This window comes from Gadus macrocephalus, chromosome 9 (assembly GCF_031168955.1).
Source record: "Gadus macrocephalus chromosome 9, ASM3116895v1".
NCBI classification, from domain to species: Eukaryota; Metazoa; Chordata; class Actinopteri; order Gadiformes; family Gadidae; genus Gadus; species Gadus macrocephalus.
The window spans coordinates 53,906-70,546 of NC_082390.1; the positions used below are offsets into that span (position 1 = coordinate 53,906).

Here is a 16,641-nt window from a genome sequence, read left to right on the forward strand (position 1 = left end):
TGGATTCCCTGTCAAATTGAATTCAGAAGGAAAGAGGTTGGTGGATAAAACCGTGACGGTGTGTAGGCACTGTGGCACAAGAAAGCCATACAACAGTGGAAACACATCAAGCATGGCCACGCATTTACAGCGACATCACCCCGGTGTTTCACTGACAGGAGTGAAACCGAAAGCGGCTCAACAACCGCTCATCACCGCGGCATTTAAGCAGCCCCTTCCTCCACAATCAGACCGGGCTAAAGCAATCACAAACGCTATCGGTCTGTTTATAGGTGCTGACATGAGGCCATATTCCGTAGTGCAAAACAAGGGATTCCAACACATGCTGAACGTGCTCGAGCCACGTTACGACATCCCGTCGCGCACCCACTTCAGCGACAATATTGTGCCAGGTCTGTATGAGCAGGAGAAGAAAAAGGTGGTGGATGAGCTAGCTGTAGCACCCTCTGTTGCACTCACAACAGACGGGTGGACGTCGAGGGGAACGGTGAGCTATGTGACAATAACCGCTCACTTCATCACAGCAGACTGGGAGATGAGAAGTCCGGTGCTGCAGACACGCCCCCTCTACGAAAGTCACACAGGCAGTCACCTTGCGCAGGTACTGACACAAGCAGTGGAGGCATGGAAGATAAAGAGCCCCACTACTAATATCCCAGTCACAACTGATAATGCCAAAAATCAAATAAATGCAGTGAATGAGGCAGGACTGGGCCCACAGATAGGGTGCTTTGCACATGTAGTAAATTTGGCATCACAGAAGGGAATCTCAGTCAATAGGATGGACCGCCTCCTTGGGAGGATCAGGAAGGTGGTTTCCTACTTCCACAGAAGCACAACAGCTGCTCATGTGCTTAAGACAAGGCAAGAAATGCTAAAGCTGCATACTCATAAGCTCATACATGATGTCCCAACAAGGTGGAACTCCACTTATGATATGTTAGAGCGTTATCTGGAGCAGCAGGCAGCTATATACTCTGCATTGACCGACAAGACCCTAAAGAAAAATGTCAAAGACATCATAACCCTCTCTGATGATGATGTGAGAGTGGCAGAGGAGGTCCTCCAGGTGCTTAAACCCCTTAAAACTGTTACATCTGTGCTGAGCACTGAAACGTCACCCTCTGTGTCAATGATCCTTCCGCTGAAAACAAGGATTCTACAATCCATGGCTCCAAGTGTGGAAGACAGCACCATCACTCAAGATGTCAAGACTGCCATTAGAGAGGACCTGAAGCCCAGATACACTTCACCCCCTACTCTACAGGACTACCTCCACAGATCTACTGCCCTGGATCCGAGGTTTAAGTCCCTGTCTCACATAGACCCTGACCTACGCCAGAGGACATACAGTGACCTCACCACTGAGATTGTGAGCAGTCTGGCCACTGAAGACTGTGATGAGGTAAAGGAAAAAAACATTATTTTAAAATGATCAATTTAAATCTTCATACATTTTTTATTTTCAGTAATAATGGCATTCATTTAATGTTATTGCCGCATTTTTCATGTTTATGAAACATGAAAATAAATAATAGGTTTAATTAATGACCTATTCTTTTCTGCAGGGTCAAGCTGCAGAGCCAACAGGAGCAAACTTGGACACATCTCCTCCACAAAAGAAGTCGGCGTTGGCAGAGCTTTTTGGAGAGACCTTTGCCAGCAAAGACATGGACAGCAAGACTCCTGCTGACATCATCAAAGAGGAGGTGGCATTCTACCTGGCAGCAAGCGGCATTGCAGTGGATGGTGATCCACTGACATGGTGGAAAAGCAATGAGTGTAAATACCCTCATATTGCTAAGATGGCAAGATGCTATCTCGCTGTGCCAGGCTCTTCAGTTCCTACCGAGAGAGTGTTCTCAACAGCAGGGGACATAGTGACTGCAAAGAGGTCCACACTCTCCCCAGACAATGTAGACACCCTTGTCTTTTTGAAAAAGAATTTAAAATTATAAGCTCATGTATGCTTTGTTTTCTTTCTTTGATTCTTCTTTGATGATAATGCTCTTGTTTCAAGGAAGATGATGTGCCTTCTTATGTTGCACTTTAATTTGTTTTTTATTGATGGTCATTGGTCCATGTTTAAAGGAAGATGATGTGCCTTCTTATGTTGCACTTTAATTTGTTTTTTATTAATGGTCATTGGTCCATGTTTAAAGGAAGGAGATATGCCTTTTTATGTTGCACTTTAAGTTGTTTTTCATTGATTATGTTGAAAAGAAGATGTTAATTGTACACTTTAAGTTGATTTTATATATTTCAATTGAATAATTTAAAAGTGTTAATAAACAAAAAGACAAAACATGTTTATTTGTCTTGTCCATTTCTATTTTTTTTTGCTGATCCGAAAAATGATCCGATCCGTGACTCTGATCCGAGGAACGATCCGAACCGTGAGTTTTTTGATCCGTTGCACCCCTACTATTTACATATTGTAAAGTTATGCCAAAATACAATAAAATGCTTATTTAACACTATTGTGGTATTAGCACTGAATGATTGAAGCATAAAAGAGTTCAAAAGCATCTAACAGAAAAAATAGACATGAGCCTATATGATTACATTTGTGTTGCGGTTATGAGGGGGTCCTTGAAATAATTTCTGCCCTATGGGGGGGTCCCCGGCCCCATATAGTTTGAGAACCCCTGCTCTAGATGACCGGTTGGCCTGCGGTTTGGTTTGTCCCAACACTGATTGGTGGGTCATTGAAGTACGGGGCCATCTCACCCACAGGGAAGGGTTTAATATTGATCTAACAACAACTCACCCAGCCACTGGACAGACCAGGCAAGCGCTTTTTGGAAGGGGTCTCTAAGCATTGCTTATCCGAGCCTGTTTCGCTCAAGTCGGGCGTTAAAGCATGTTCCACACCATATTTACATTTAGCAGACGCTCTTATCCAAAGCGACTTACAATAAGTACATTTGTCATAAGAAGTGAAACAATACATCGCTGTCAGTACAGTAAAGATGTTCATAGAACCAGGTGCCAGTGCTAACAATCGCTAGGCTAACCCACTCCCCGTGTACAGCCATGATAGAACCAGGTGCCAGTGCTAACAGTCGCTAGGCTAACCCACTCCCCGTGTACAGCAGTGATAGAACCAGGTGCCAGTGCTAACAATCGCTAGGCTAACCCACTCCCCGTGTACAGCAGTGATGGAACCAGGTGCCAGTGCTAACAATTGCTAGGCTAACCCACTCCCCGTGTACAGCAGTGATAGAACCAGGTGCCAGTGCTAATAATCGCTAGGCTAACCCACTCCCCGTGTACAGCCATGATAGAACCAGGTGCCAGTGCTAACAGTCGCTAGGCTAACCCACTCCCCGTGTACAGCAGTGATAGAACCAGGTGCCAGTGCTAATAATCGCTAGGCTAACCCACTCCCCGTGTACAGCAGTGATAGAACCAGGTGCCAGTGCTAACAGTCGCTAGGCTAACCCACTCCCCGTGTACAGCCATGATAGAACCAGGTGCCAGTGCTAACAATCGCTAGGCTAACCCACTCCCCGTGTACAGCAGTGATAGAACCAGGTGCCAGTGCTAACAATCGCTAGGCTAACCCACTCCCCGTGTACAGCAGTGATAGAACCAGGTGCCAGTGCTAACAGTCGCTAGGCTCACCCACTCCCCGTGTACAGCAGTGATAGCAGCTACTGCAGATGCTACACAATTAAGTACCATGAATAAGTGCAATGTAGATTAAGTGCGTACATTAAGTGTGTACACTAAGTGCCATATTAGGTTTTGTGCTGTGCTTAATATAACAGGTGCCAATGGATGGAGCTGGGGGCCCAAGGTTTGGAGCAGAGCTGGTAGTTATATCGCAATGCAGCCAGTGTTAATGCTCCCGTTATGAATTCATAGTAGTCCAAGTGTCTGACCCGCTCCGCATTTAGATGGTGACGCTATAAAGGGCTCAACGGGTTCGACATGCTCCTGCTAGTGTAGGTAATGTGCGTTGAGGTCGGTGGCTGATTTATAGTGATAGATTACACTGGAGGATCCAACAACTGCTTGCCTGCATCTTCTCCACTGACCAGCGATCAGTCTGTTCTCTGTTCTAACCCCTCTAACGTTCTAACCCCTGACCAGCGATCAGCAGATTACTGATTCTATCGGTAGCTGTGTACTGGTTGGGTGCATAATAAAGTATCACTGCTGTCCGACCGCAGTTAAACCGTCCCGACCCAAACTGTGGGTGCCATCCCGTCTGAAGGTTGTTTTCGACGGGAACACCCCTATATCCATACGGCCCACGTTGTGGAGCAGACTCACGTGTCGTTCTGGCTGAGGTATCTGAAGGCCAGCTTGATCCAGAGCTGGGCGTCGCGGGGGCTCTCCGCCACGCTGCTCTCCAGGTTGGCGATGTCGTCCGTCTCGCTGATGAAGTAGCGCCTGTCCTCCGGCGCCACACACACGTCCAGGGACACCAGTCTGCTCTTGGTCCGCTCGACTGGGGGGAATAGGGTTAGGGTTAGCATAGCTCTAGCTCTCAGGGTTAGGGTTAGCATAGCTCTAGCTCTCAGGGTTAGGGTTAGCATAGCTCTAGCTCTCAGGGTTAGGGTTAGCATAGCTCTAGCTCTCAGGGTTAGGGTTAGCATAGCTCTAGCTCTCAGGGTTAGGGTTAGCATAGCTCTAGCTCTCAGGGTTAGGGTTAGCATAGCTCTAGCTCTCAGGGTTAGGGTTAGCATAGCTCTAGCTCTCAGAGTTAGGGTTAGCATAGCTCTAGCTCTCAGAGTTAGGGTTAGCATAGCTCTAGCTCTCAGGGTTAGGGTTAGCATAGCTCTAGCTCTCAGGGTTAGGGTTAGCATAGCTCTAGCTCTCAGAGTTAGGGTTAGCATAGCTCTAGCTCTCAGAGTTAGGGTTAGCATAGCTCTAGATCTCAGGGAGGGACACGTCCAATAATGAAAAGAAGGCAACTTATTTTCATTATTAAATGGTTTCTCTCCCGTTTCCCATTTAGTAAGTTTAGCAGAGTCGCTATAATCCTAAGCGACTTACAGTGAACTCCGATACAGGTTATTAAAGCTAGGGCAGGCAATTTGTTTGCCTGCCCTAGTTTCATATTTGGTGAATTATATTTACAACCTGACAGCAATCAATAATCAAAAAAGAGTGAGTGGTAAGGTTGGGTGCTCACCGTGTTTCCCTGCAGCTGGAGCGTCTCCCAGGCTCTCCTCCTCACTGTCCTCAGAAGGAGCAGAGCTCCTCTGTGCGGCCTGCTTGGGCCTCCACCTCCTTACGTCCTTACAGGTGGTGAATGGAGGGACTAAGAGAAAGAGACAGGAGGAGAGGGATCTAACTATTTCTGTTCACATAAAACATTCAGCCTCTAAAATGTGGTGTGCCTCAATTCTATAGTCAATGGAATTCTATTCACTACTATATTCAACTAGAAAATGCATTTCCTGCAGAAAATGCGGTGAGTGCTGTAGTACAAAGTGAAGTTGAAAATATTTTTTAATAAAGCCACATAGATTAAGACATAAAGAAACGTTAAATGGCTTAAATCAAGTGAAGGGATTTGAACAAAAATCTAAATGGAGTAAACATTGTAAGCATGCAAACCATTTAAGAAAATGTAAATGGTTGTAAACAAAAAAAGTGACAGCTGGATGACAACCGCAAAGCATTGCTAAAAATGTAAAATTAATTGAACTGAAGGATCTGAAAGGTCAAATGTATTGCCCTGCGCTGGGGGGGGGGGGGGGGGGGGGGTGTGCGTGTGCGTGTGCGTGTGTCACTGTTGAACGTCCTCACGCTCCAGCGTCAATCAATGAGACCAACTGAAACCAAGCCGGTATGAAACTAAAACTGTGATTCTGAAGAAAGTGTAAATGATATCGAATAATTCTAATAATGCACTTATTTAGCACTATTTCAAAGTTTAGACAAGGCCAAAATATATCAAATAGCTCTTTAATAAACATGAAAGGAAACAGTAGCAATGTGTTCGATGCAAATCCGTCACCAACAATAGCGATTGTGGGATTACTATTGACTATTGCATGCAATTTCATCAAAACATGGCACAATGTTCAAATTTCCTATTTCGTAAGTGGTCTGAAACTTTTAGGCTGCACTCAATTTCAGCTGTAACCGAGACTGGCTGAGGGAATCCAAATGCAACTGGTGTCCACGAAGCAAAACTACGTTAACTTATAATCGGTTTTTACTTTTTCATGTCATCAAAATAACACTGTAGAAATAAAGATCAGTTGGTAAAAATCAGGATTCTGCAACAGTGGTCTCGGTTGGTTCTAATTAAGTAAGGGGAAGATACGCACCACAAATCTACTTTCCTCTGAATTTTCAAGTTTCCGTCGGGACACTAATGAGTATTCGCAGCTTGGATTACTGTATTGGGGCCTCGTGTGTGGGGAGATGACCCACCGTGGCGCTGGCTCTCGTTGACCTTGCTGACCAGGAGCACAGCTTTCTGGTCGATGCCCATGCGGTCCTTGGTAGGGGCGCCAAACAGCTTCTTGATGTACTTTTCTAGAAAATAAAAACGATCAACGAGTCATTGTGAAGATACCTTTTGTTAAAGTATATGTAATGTAGTGAATATATACTATATATTTTTTAAGATACAGGTTTCAGTCGGCAAGTGTTTCATAGCTACTTTAAATATCTTCCTAAATAATTCCTTAAAGTGAACAGTTTAAGATGTTTTCCGTATTATGGGATTAAAGTGTTATGGAAGGCCCATGCTGTGGAACAAATTTGAGGAGCTTTGGCAAACCTGTAGAAACTCTGACGTCATCGTCTGAGCTGCTCTCTGAACAGCCGATCAGAGGCAGGTTGTAGGACAGGATATCCTGAAACAGCTGGTTTCCGCTCAGCATACAGTTTCTCATGTGTTGCCTGGACGGGGAAAAACATTACAAAAGGTGTTCAAAATATGATAGAAATAGGTTTTTATAAATAACTTGTTTTGCATTTATAAGCAGCCGACCATTGGCAGTCGTCGTCGTTGCAGGTGCCGGTGAGGTCGAAGCGACAGAAGCTGGTTTTGGCCTCCACAGTGTTGCTGTACGTTACCGAGCTCAGAGACAACTTCTCCTTGGTCCTGTAATACGTGCTGAACCTGAGAGATAACACAATGAATATCTTTAGTATTTACTGGTATTGAAATACAACTCTGAAACCTTGACTCATTGCTGAGCTGTCATCAGGAAACAACAATGAACCAGGAAGACTACTGAACCTGTAGGCCTTGAACGCCAGGAGAGGGCTGTGATATGGTGCAAATGGTACTGGCTTCAGTTCTGGCGACGCTGCTGTGCTTGTCACCGTCTCCAAGTCCACAACGATAACCTGCAAAGCAACATACCGTCACACAACAGGAAGTACGGTGCAAGAGCTTAACATTGCTGTTAGGAATTGACCAGAGACAAGGTTACAAAATAGTTGCCCAAACAGTATGATCCCTATTACTATCTCTAAAAGGTATCATCCGTCTATAACGTCTTGTAAGGGCCTTTAAAGGGGACATATTATTCCACCAGGTGTGTGTGTGTGCGTGCGTGTGTGTGTGTGATTAGACATTAAAAGCCATTTTGAAAATGTGCAGCTTCTGACATCACAGGTGGGCGTGTCCACCTAGATGTGTGCTGTGATAGATCAGTCTAGCCAGTAGACTTTAGCAAACGTTGCTCATCTATCCGTCACACATCTAGGTGGACACGCCCACCTGTGATGTCAGAAGCTGCACATTTTCAAAAAGGCTTGTAACGGCTAACCACACTCACACCTGATGGTATAATGTCCCCTTTTAAAAGGTGACGCTGGAGGGTTTAGACTTTACCTTTCCAGCGGGCGGGCTCTCGGTGTCCTCCCAGGCCTTCCGCAGCTCTCTCTGCAGGAGCTCTCCCAGCTCCACCTGCAGCTCGTACTGGGCCTTCAGGGCCTCGGCGTCCAGGCCCTGGAACACTGGCGTGGGCCCTGTGGAGCCCGCGGCCGCCGGCTGGGAGCTGGGCGTGGCCGTGTTGGTGGGCGTGGCCTTAGCCTTGGCGGCGGGCTTGTTCTTGGCGGCGGGCGTGGAGCCCCCCGGGTGCTCCAGCTTGGGTTTGGTGAAGGTGCCCTGCTGGCGTAGGGAGAGGCGGCGGGCCCCTCGACCGGCGGCAGGGGCCGGCTCCCCCTCGCCGTCGTCGGGCGGCTCCTCGTCGCCCAGGGTCAGCTTGTCCTGGGAGAGGTCGAGCAGGGAGGGCTGGGGCAGGGCGAAGGGGCTGGAGGGTGGGGCCTGCGGCGCAGGGGGGGGCGGGGCCGGGGCCGGGGGCTGGGGTTGTGGCAGAGGCTGCGGTAGCGACGGCGGTAGAGGCTGGGTCTGGGGCTGTGGGGGCGTGGGGGCCCTCGGGGCTTCTGCCAGGCTGGCCCGGTTGTGTAGGGCCTGGGTCTCCTTCAGCTTCTGGATCTTCTGGGCGTACTCCGACTCCAGCTGCTGCAGCCGCTGCTTCTGGGCGATGAGCTCGGCGAAGTGGCGGCCGGCGTGCGGGGCGGCGTCCAGACGGGACAGCTTCCCCGACTGAGGAGCACCAAGGACAGAACAAGGTTTACTACAAAGTCAAACCACATGATCACACACGTAGTCCATCTCCAAACCAGTGCAGACATCGTATCACCACCCTGTAACGATTGTACCACACCTGGGTGAGTTTTACCTTTGAGTGGTTGGGTTCCAGTCTCCTCTTGATCCCTCTCCCGGCGGCCAGCTGAGCTTGGGACAACTCTTTCTCCAGTTTCCCCGCCTGGTCCTTCTTTACGGCCACGCGGTGTTCCACACGCTGCACCTAGAGGTCGGAAGGGTTGTGCGTTAAGTGACTGCGACATCCCCACGGTGAAGACGGTAGCCCAGCAGAGAGATAATGCAGAGCATTGCTGATAGGTACGGGGAAAAGCTACAGCATGCCGGTATATCGGGATCTCGTTCTGGGTTCAGTATAAAAAGATGACGGAGGAATGTATTGCAGTGCATGAAGCTATAGTGTGGAACTGCTAAGGGACATGGGACAGAGAGCGTTATCCATGCACCAAACCAAGGTTGGACTCTTGGCCGTGCTCCAGGCCAGGCGTCAGGGCCTTGAGATTCTTCGCCCACCTGTTCCTGGAGCTTCTTGAGCAGAGTGAGGTTGGCGCTGACAACCTTCTCCGAGGCGAGCAGCTGTTCCCTCAGCTTGGCCACTTTGCCCTCGGCAGCGCCCAGAGACTCGCGTTTCTTCAGCTCCTGTTGGAGCAGCTGTCTCAAGATTGCTTCGTCCTTCTGCATGATGGCTCTGGGAGGAACGACACAATCATGCTTGTTTTTTTTAACTGGAGAAATGGAGATTTTTGGTTTGGTAAAAAAAAGAAAATATATATTTTCTCCACTGAACACGGATAGGGAGAAATACCATTTTGCCACAGGAATAACCTCGTTCTTGCTGCAAAATTGATTAAGCATAAATGTTCCATTTATTGTGAAGATTTAATACTCGCAGAAATTCCAATGTCCCAAGAAGCTTAGCAGATCCCCCCCATTCTGCAGAGACGCTGGCACTCAGCATTCTGCACCCCCCCCCCCCGGGCACAGAGCCGAGGGCGCAGGCCGTACCGGTGTTTGGTGAGCCTCTTCTCTGTGGCCGAGAGGTGAAGCTCGGCCGAGGCCCTGGAGAACGTGTCCATCTCCGTGTCAGAGGCCGCCGGCGACGCAGAGCCCATGGGGCTGTGACTCGGGTCCTTGAGCAGCCGCTGCTTCTCCCGGCTGGAGACCCCCCCCACACACAAACACACAGGTCAGCTTCATACACCAACACTCATACTCTAACAGGGGGTTATCTTTTGGTCCAGGTCAACGGTGTAAAAAGTAGCCAAATAAATACAACTTTTAAATATAAATTCTATGAATTCATTTTTTCCCCAGGAGTGCCTGCTGCAGCACTCGATGAGAACACCATACCTTGCAATCTCCTCCCTCAGCTTGCGGTACTCCGTCTTCTTTGCCTCTGGCAGGGCCTCAGGGGTCTTCAGTGGGTTGTTCTCCTTCTCCGAGACCGCCGCTTTCGGCTTCGCCGCCTAGAAGATGACAAAGGACGTCCACAAATCACTGACTGGAGCTCGACTTAGAATGGGGCGGGCGGGCCCTTCCCATTCTAAACCTCAACCGTTAAAGCAGACATATTATACCACCAGTATGAGTGTGATTAGCCATTAGAAGCTCTTTTTACTATCCGTCATACATCTAGGTCAGGGGTGCCCAACCAGTCGATCGGTCTACCAGTAGACCGCCGACAGATCCCAAGTCGACCGTGAGGGGTGAAGAAAAAAAAGAATTATTATTATTATTATTTTTTTTTAATAAAATAAAATTTGCGCGGGACATATACGCGCAGTAGCGCATGCGCTGTCAACAGCAGTTGAAAGCCGTCAACAGTAGTTACACACTCCAAAACGTTGGCATGGCTGAGGGGAAACGAGCTAAGACCTACCATTTTCACCCTGAGTGGGAGGAAGATTATTGATTATCGTTGAGAAAGTGCCGTGCGCAGACGGAATGAAACCCCCACTGAAGTCCGTAGGTTCACGATACAACACCACCACCCCCCCCCCCCCCCCCCCCCCCGCTCGAAGGTAGGTTTGCTGGTAGATCTCGGGAGGTTGGCTACTTGAAAAGTAGATCTTGGGTCAAAAAAGGTTGGGCACCCCTGATCTAGGTGGACACACCCACTTGTAATGGCTCATCACACTCACACGGTGATTCTCCACATAGGGTTAGGGTTAGGGTATACATTGATGATGGACTACGCCACCCACCTCAACAGTCCTCCTGGCCTCCTTGATCATCAGGTCCAGGCACCCAAAGGAGGACATCGTGGAGCTGGAGGCTTCCGGCTCAGATTCGCTGTCGTCAGAGTCGTGGAGCTGCACCACCACCGGCCGGTGTCTGGGGAGCTGGAGAGGGGTCAGGGACACACCGGTGAGCAGACACAACGGACGCAAATGGCTAAAGGAACACAGGGCTTTGACTCTTGCCAAGTATTGCCCTTTCTGTTGCCCAGGGTTTTTATTCTGGGCACCCCTTCTGAATGTATAACATAATTCAATATTAAAAATAACAAGGGAGGCAACTTATTTTCGATTAATTTTCAGATTCCTTGATCTGAAAAATGTAGTCTTTCAAATGTCATGAATAATAGCAAGTTTACACAAATGCGAGTCTAAAGTGATGTCTTAAATGGGATGGCTTTATCTGACGCATTACTTTTATAATAACCCATGAAGCAAATATTGGAAATAAACTGCAACAATAAGCAGCAAGCATTATTACTTGTACTTGATTAATGACTTACAATATCAATAGTTATCTAAATGTATTTGGTTAATTTATTTGGTTTTCATTTGCCATAATTCTACCAGTGTCGTACCACGAGAGGGGGCCTGGGGACGTGGTGGCCTCTGCTGAACTTGGGTGCCCGCGCCTGGGGCACGGCGTTCAGGTTGACCATGCTCAGGTTGCCCCTGGGTGGTAGCTGGACTCCAACAGGGGCCGGGGCTTTAGGAGAAGGAGGCTCGCTGTCTGGGCTCTCCTCCTGTAGAGCGAGCGATAGAGAGAGAGAGAGAAATAGTACAGGCACAGACACAGAAACATAAGACATTTGGAGGTGTGACCTAGGGTTAAAAAAACAAGGAAAAAAGGGCGGCTTGGTTCTAATGGCTATGCAGCGTCTTTGATCAAGGCACCTATGACTAAAGCTGGTAAGAGAGTTCCGTCCTTGCAGAGTTCAGGGTGTGAGGGTGAAAGGAACGCAGACAACATCAGGTATCTGCCACAGAGACAGAGAGAGCTTCATACCCCAGGCCCAGGGACCTTCTTGTTGGCCATGGACATCAAACACGTCTCCCGGAGCAGCATCTCCTCCTCTTCCTCCTCATCCGCAAACGGAGGTTTGGGAGGCAGTGACTCTTCCGGAGGGGGAGGTGGGGGGGGAACACCGGGAAGCATGTGGGGGAGGAACTGCTGTACCAAGTTCTACATAGAGGCGGAGAGATGAGGAACATGAGGAGGACCGCACACCAGTAGCATCACACCGGGTTCACACGCCACCTTGTGGTGGGGAGACCTCAGTCCATTTCATTTGACGTATAATAATCAAATGGTACAGTAGTTCCATGAACAGGCCTTAATGGAAAGAAACATTATCACAGTCCCCGACAAAAGCAGACTGAACCATTATGAGCATTGGGATCATACCATTCCGAAGTGGGTGGAGTCTGCAGGGTAGCAGGGCAAGTAAGACATGGATGGGAGGTACTCCGTGGACAGGGGGTGGTGCGCTGGCGAAGAGGCTGTCGAGAGACAAGTACCAAACATTTTACGACTTGAATGCATCCGGTCACCACGTCACAATCAACCCACACACTTGGGACTTCAAAATAACTCACCTGGTGATCCAGTCTCACTGTCTGTGTCCATGGCCACCTCGTCATAGTTGTCGTACTGGTAGAGGTTACCCGAGGCATCCAGGCCCTGCTTACTCATCGACTTCCTGTGTTCCCTGTCTTTCGACTGAAGAAACAAGGCAGAGCCCATCTTAGCCCGGGGTCGCATGCCATTCAACATGCTTTACTACAACGGCATACAGAGGCCGTCGTATTAGCGGCCCTTCGTACCGAGTGTCGTCCCGTGTCCATCCTGGACAACACCCACCACCCTCTGCATGACACCTTCACCAGGCAGAGGAGTGTTTTCAGTGGCCGACTGCTGTCCCAGTCCAGCTCCACTAATAAGACTAAAAAACTCTTTCGTCCCCCTGGCCATCAGACTGTACAACAGCTCCCAGTAAAGGCAGGGAGGACAATAGATAACAACAATGGACATTTTATTTATTTATTTATTTATATCTGTATTTTTGCACATCCATCTGCACTGTTTTTATGTGTTTTCGGCTGCTACTGGATACTTGAATTTCCCCCGGGATTGATAAAGTATATATCTATCTATCTATCTATATCTACCGTTTGCACGATCGACTGATATATCGGCCGGCCGATATTTGCTTTTTTTTTTACGCGTGTAGTCATCGGCCGATAATTTTCGCCGATTTATTTGTTTATATTCTTCCAGGCATGATTTACAGACAGTTCAATAAATGTTCCTTTTTCCAATTGAGACTTGTAACATTTGCTATCATCATTGAGTAATTTTTATGATGTAAATTGAGGGAGCAAAAGCAGTATCGGCTCCAAGAAAATCGGCAGAAGAAAATTGGTATTGGCGTATCGACCATCGGCTACGGCTGATGAAAAGAAATTGGTATCGGCCCTGAAAAATCGATACGGGTCGATCCCTAGTACATGGCGGCCAGCCATTGGGGAGAGGGGCGCCACCAGGCGTCTTACCTTGCTGCGGGCCTGGGCCTTGCCTCCGACCAGCTTCATGAAGCGGTTGTACTGCTCGTCCTGGTTGGACAGGTCGCGGATCTTGCGGATCTCCTCCTCCCGCTTGCTGCGCTCCTCGTCCTCCAGCCTCCGCTTCTCCTCCTCACTCTGCTGCTGCAGCTTCCACGTGCGCAGCTGCTGCTTGCGGGCCGCCTGCTTGGCCGACGAACCTGGGAGGGAGGTGCGGTGGTCAGCTGTGTCGTGTGCGGTCACATCTCATGCCAAAAATCAACGAAATGGGGAAGTTCGATAGATGGAAAGTCTGACTTTGACAGAATCCGTTCAAATTAATAGGCAGAATTAATACAATTCTATATAATCTATTCCGATATATTACTCATACAATACACTTCTTTTCTATGACAGAAAGGGCATGTGGTTGTTTTTTTACAGAGGCGAGGAGAGCTCAGGACCCACCTGGGCTGATCATCTTCTTGGCCAGGGGAGCCTTTCCTGGGGTTCGGCTTCTCTCCGCGGCCAACTTGGAGACGGGCTTGGCTCGCTCTCTCTCTAAGGGACTGGCTCGGCCCCGGTCCATGAGCCTGGCAGCAGGAGGCCTGAGCCCGGGCTTGGCAGCAGGCCTGCCAGGGGTCCTGACTGCAGGCCTGGCGGCAGCGGTCCTTGCTGCAGACCGGGCCCTCTCCCGGGCCCTCTCCAGGGGCATGACCCTGGTCCTGGCCCTCTCCGCGGCCGCTGCGGTGGAGGCAGACCTGGTCGTGACTCTGGGCCTTCCAAGGGTGGCATTCCCTGGGATCATTCCTAAATTCTTGTCCTGCAAGTGGAATTGACCCCAAATGACGTTATTATCATTATGGTTCCTGGGAATATGAAATTACTATTGTACTCCCCATCATCATCATCATCGCTACCTGGGAAGCCTTGGTGATGCGCTCCTTGCTCTCCTTCATGACCTGCTGCTCTTTCTGTTGCCATTTCTTACTCGCCGACTGCAACGCCAGGAGCCTGAGCTGCATTTCAGACAGCTCCTCCTCCTCCACTCTCCGGGGAAGACCGGTCTAAAGGACACAACAGGCACGGGTCCTTGGTTACGATCAGACGAGTCGACTTTATTACATATTCATTAACATGACCATGAAAATTCTTTGATTTTTAACATCATATGTCGCCAAACTAGAGCACATTATGTTTGGGGACATGATTATTTATATTTGCATGTGTAAGCTGGATGTATATGCATATTATATGGTAAAGTAATGACACTTGTGTACCTTTTCAGGGGAAGTCACAGAGTCTTCACTGGACGTTGACAACTCTCGGCTGAAGTTTGGATTTTTTTCCAGGTCTCCGTGCTCCTCTTCCTCTGTACAGCCGAAACATTCATCCAGCACAATCAGGTCTTCTCCAGGAAGCATTGCTTCTGCATGATTGGGGCCTTCTCCATTTCCTGTGAGGACAAAACAAATTCAATGACCTGATCCTGCTATTTCACAATAAGATTTATCTAGAGCCCAATTAGTCGTCGGCCAGTCAAGGTCAACATGTTTAGATAAACAGCCACTTTGATCCACAGACAACAAGACACCTGTGTGGTGAGATGGTAACAAACCTCTGAGACAAGCAGGGACTTGAACCACGTCGCCCTCCGGGCCGTCCGCCTGCTGAGCTTGCCCCTGTTCCACCTCCTGTCCAACACCGTTCTCCTCTTCTAGTTTCTTCTTCAATGCGTCCAATTCGAGCGGAGTGAGCAGCTTTTGGCGCAAGGGCTTAAGATTGAAAGCCTGGAATACTTTCTTCTCAGTCCTCTGTGGGTCGGCCGCCTCCTCGATGGCACTGTGACTCTGAATACTGGCGGGTTCTGCTTCGGTTCTTTGCACTGTAACATTGGCAAGAATCTCTGGCGGCGGCTGGTCTCTGGAGGGGGAGTCTCTGGGCTCTAGGGCCTTGGATTCCTGCTTCCGGATGCATTCTAGCTCCAGCTGGATCTGTTTGTACTTTGATAGCAGGTCCTCAAAGCTCTCGTCCATCACGTTTTCGGATTTCGCAACACTGTGCCCTGGTTTTCTCACCTGAATCGGCCAGGGCTGCTTTTCTGTGTCAACAAAGTCGTCAAGGAACATGAATACTCTTTGAGTTTGTATTTATACAATGGACATATCTTAGTTTAAGGGTCGGGAACCTTTAGTACAGGAAGAGCCTGTTTCACATTTCTTAATACTTTTGTTAAAACGTTGGTCTAACGTTTTTAAAGTTGGATGAAGTAAAAATAGGTTACATATAAATAAAACAATGATCGGGAAACAAAAACATTGACTGTCTGGAACCCTGCTCGTGGGGGGACCACCAGACGTACTTTCAACCTAGTAGCTAACCAACCATTGGTGGGACCACTAGACTTACTTTCACCCTAGTAGCTAACCAACTATTATTCATTATGCCCTTTATAGATTATCTCAAGTAGTAAGACAAGGCACTTTAAGTTCAAAATGCAGAGTCCCCTTCAAACATATGTTATGAATAGGATACGTTTTCTAGGAGGAGATTCGTTCTTGTTGAGTTGGAGCTCTCCAGGTCCATAACGTTCAGATGGCGGTCTCAGATTGGCCGCACCGCGACCTGCCCCACCGCCTTCTCCCCAGATTGGTCTGCTCCAGTCGTCGCGTCCCCCAGGCGGAACAGCCCTGTGCCTATATCTCCCCAAGGCGTTGTGACTTCGTTCCCAGAAGCCTGATCGTTGGTTCAAGTCCATGTGCGGTGGACCAAGCCCCGGCGGGGGAGGTCGATCAGGCCCACTAGGCCCACATTGCTGTCGGTGGCTCGGGGGGAAGGGTCCGAGCAAATGAGGTCCGAAGTCGAATGGCATTAAATGTCGAAAATCTGGCGGCGGGTGTGCCATTAGAGGCAACAAATTATGTGTATGATGGTGGTTTAGCCTCCTAGAAGAATCAACGCTTGGCCTACCGCCGCAAAGCTCGACAGGCAAATTTTCCTCGGTGTCATCATCACAGATCTCTCCGTCTTCTAGTTCCCCTTCTTCCCGCGGAGAACGATTGCTTGTAGCCATTTTCTAACGAAATAAGACTGTTCCTAGATATGTCGTGTCATCGGCGAGCCTGTTCGTTATTATGATATGGGGCTTATCGGTATCAAATGAACACAAATCTAGTCATCTATACAACTCGGTGACGGAACGCTAGCTTGCTTTAGCTACCCCCCTCGTTCTCTCTTTGGTCTTACCTCGTTCTAGCATCGCGATAGTTG

The 16,641-nt window shown here is 48.7% G+C and overlaps 2 protein-coding genes across 3 annotated transcripts in view; one reads left to right on the forward strand and one right to left on the reverse strand.

The window, feature by feature from the left end:
- LOC132463932 (zinc finger C3H1 domain-containing protein-like) overlaps positions 1-16,637 on the reverse strand; it is a 33,876-nt gene extending 17,239 nt beyond the window's left edge. The window contains exons 1-22 of one of the 2 annotated variants that reach the window (XM_060060044.1): positions 15,907-16,637; positions 14,990-15,472; positions 14,652-14,827; positions 14,292-14,438; positions 13,840-14,194; positions 13,384-13,592; positions 12,427-12,550; positions 12,236-12,330; positions 11,837-12,013; positions 11,409-11,573; positions 10,798-10,935; positions 9,944-10,059; positions 9,599-9,748; positions 9,107-9,281; positions 8,670-8,798; positions 7,817-8,533; positions 7,217-7,326; positions 6,965-7,096; positions 6,752-6,873; positions 6,400-6,504; positions 5,147-5,275; positions 4,282-4,459 (exon numbers count right to left, since the gene is read on the reverse strand). In XM_060060044.1, coding sequence (XP_059916027.1) covers positions 4,282-4,459; positions 5,147-5,275; positions 6,400-6,504; positions 6,752-6,873; positions 6,965-7,096; positions 7,217-7,326; positions 7,817-8,533; positions 8,670-8,798; positions 9,107-9,281; positions 9,599-9,748; positions 9,944-10,059; positions 10,798-10,935; positions 11,409-11,573; positions 11,837-12,013; positions 12,236-12,330; positions 12,427-12,550; positions 13,384-13,592; positions 13,840-14,194; positions 14,292-14,438; positions 14,652-14,827; positions 14,990-15,472; positions 15,907-16,444 — 4,670 coding nt within the window. In that variant the 5' untranslated portion in view covers positions 16,445-16,637. The remainder of the gene's footprint in view (positions 1-4,281; positions 4,460-5,146; positions 5,276-6,399; positions 6,505-6,751; positions 6,874-6,964; positions 7,097-7,216; positions 7,327-7,816; positions 8,534-8,669; positions 8,799-9,106; positions 9,282-9,598; positions 9,749-9,943; positions 10,060-10,797; positions 10,936-11,408; positions 11,574-11,836; positions 12,014-12,235; positions 12,331-12,426; positions 12,551-13,383; positions 13,593-13,839; positions 14,195-14,291; positions 14,439-14,651; positions 14,828-14,989; positions 15,473-15,906) is intronic. The other variant, XM_060060045.1, reaches the window with a different exon arrangement.
- On the forward strand, positions 113-2,309 carry LOC132463931 (E3 SUMO-protein ligase ZBED1-like). Its single transcript, XM_060060043.1, has 2 exons — positions 113-1,405; positions 1,569-2,309. The coding sequence occupies exons 1-2, from the start codon at positions 113-115 to the stop codon at positions 1,956-1,958; spliced, it is 1,683 nt and encodes a 560-aa protein (XP_059916026.1). The 3' UTR covers positions 1,959-2,309.
- Positions 16,638-16,641: the final 4 nt, after the last annotated feature.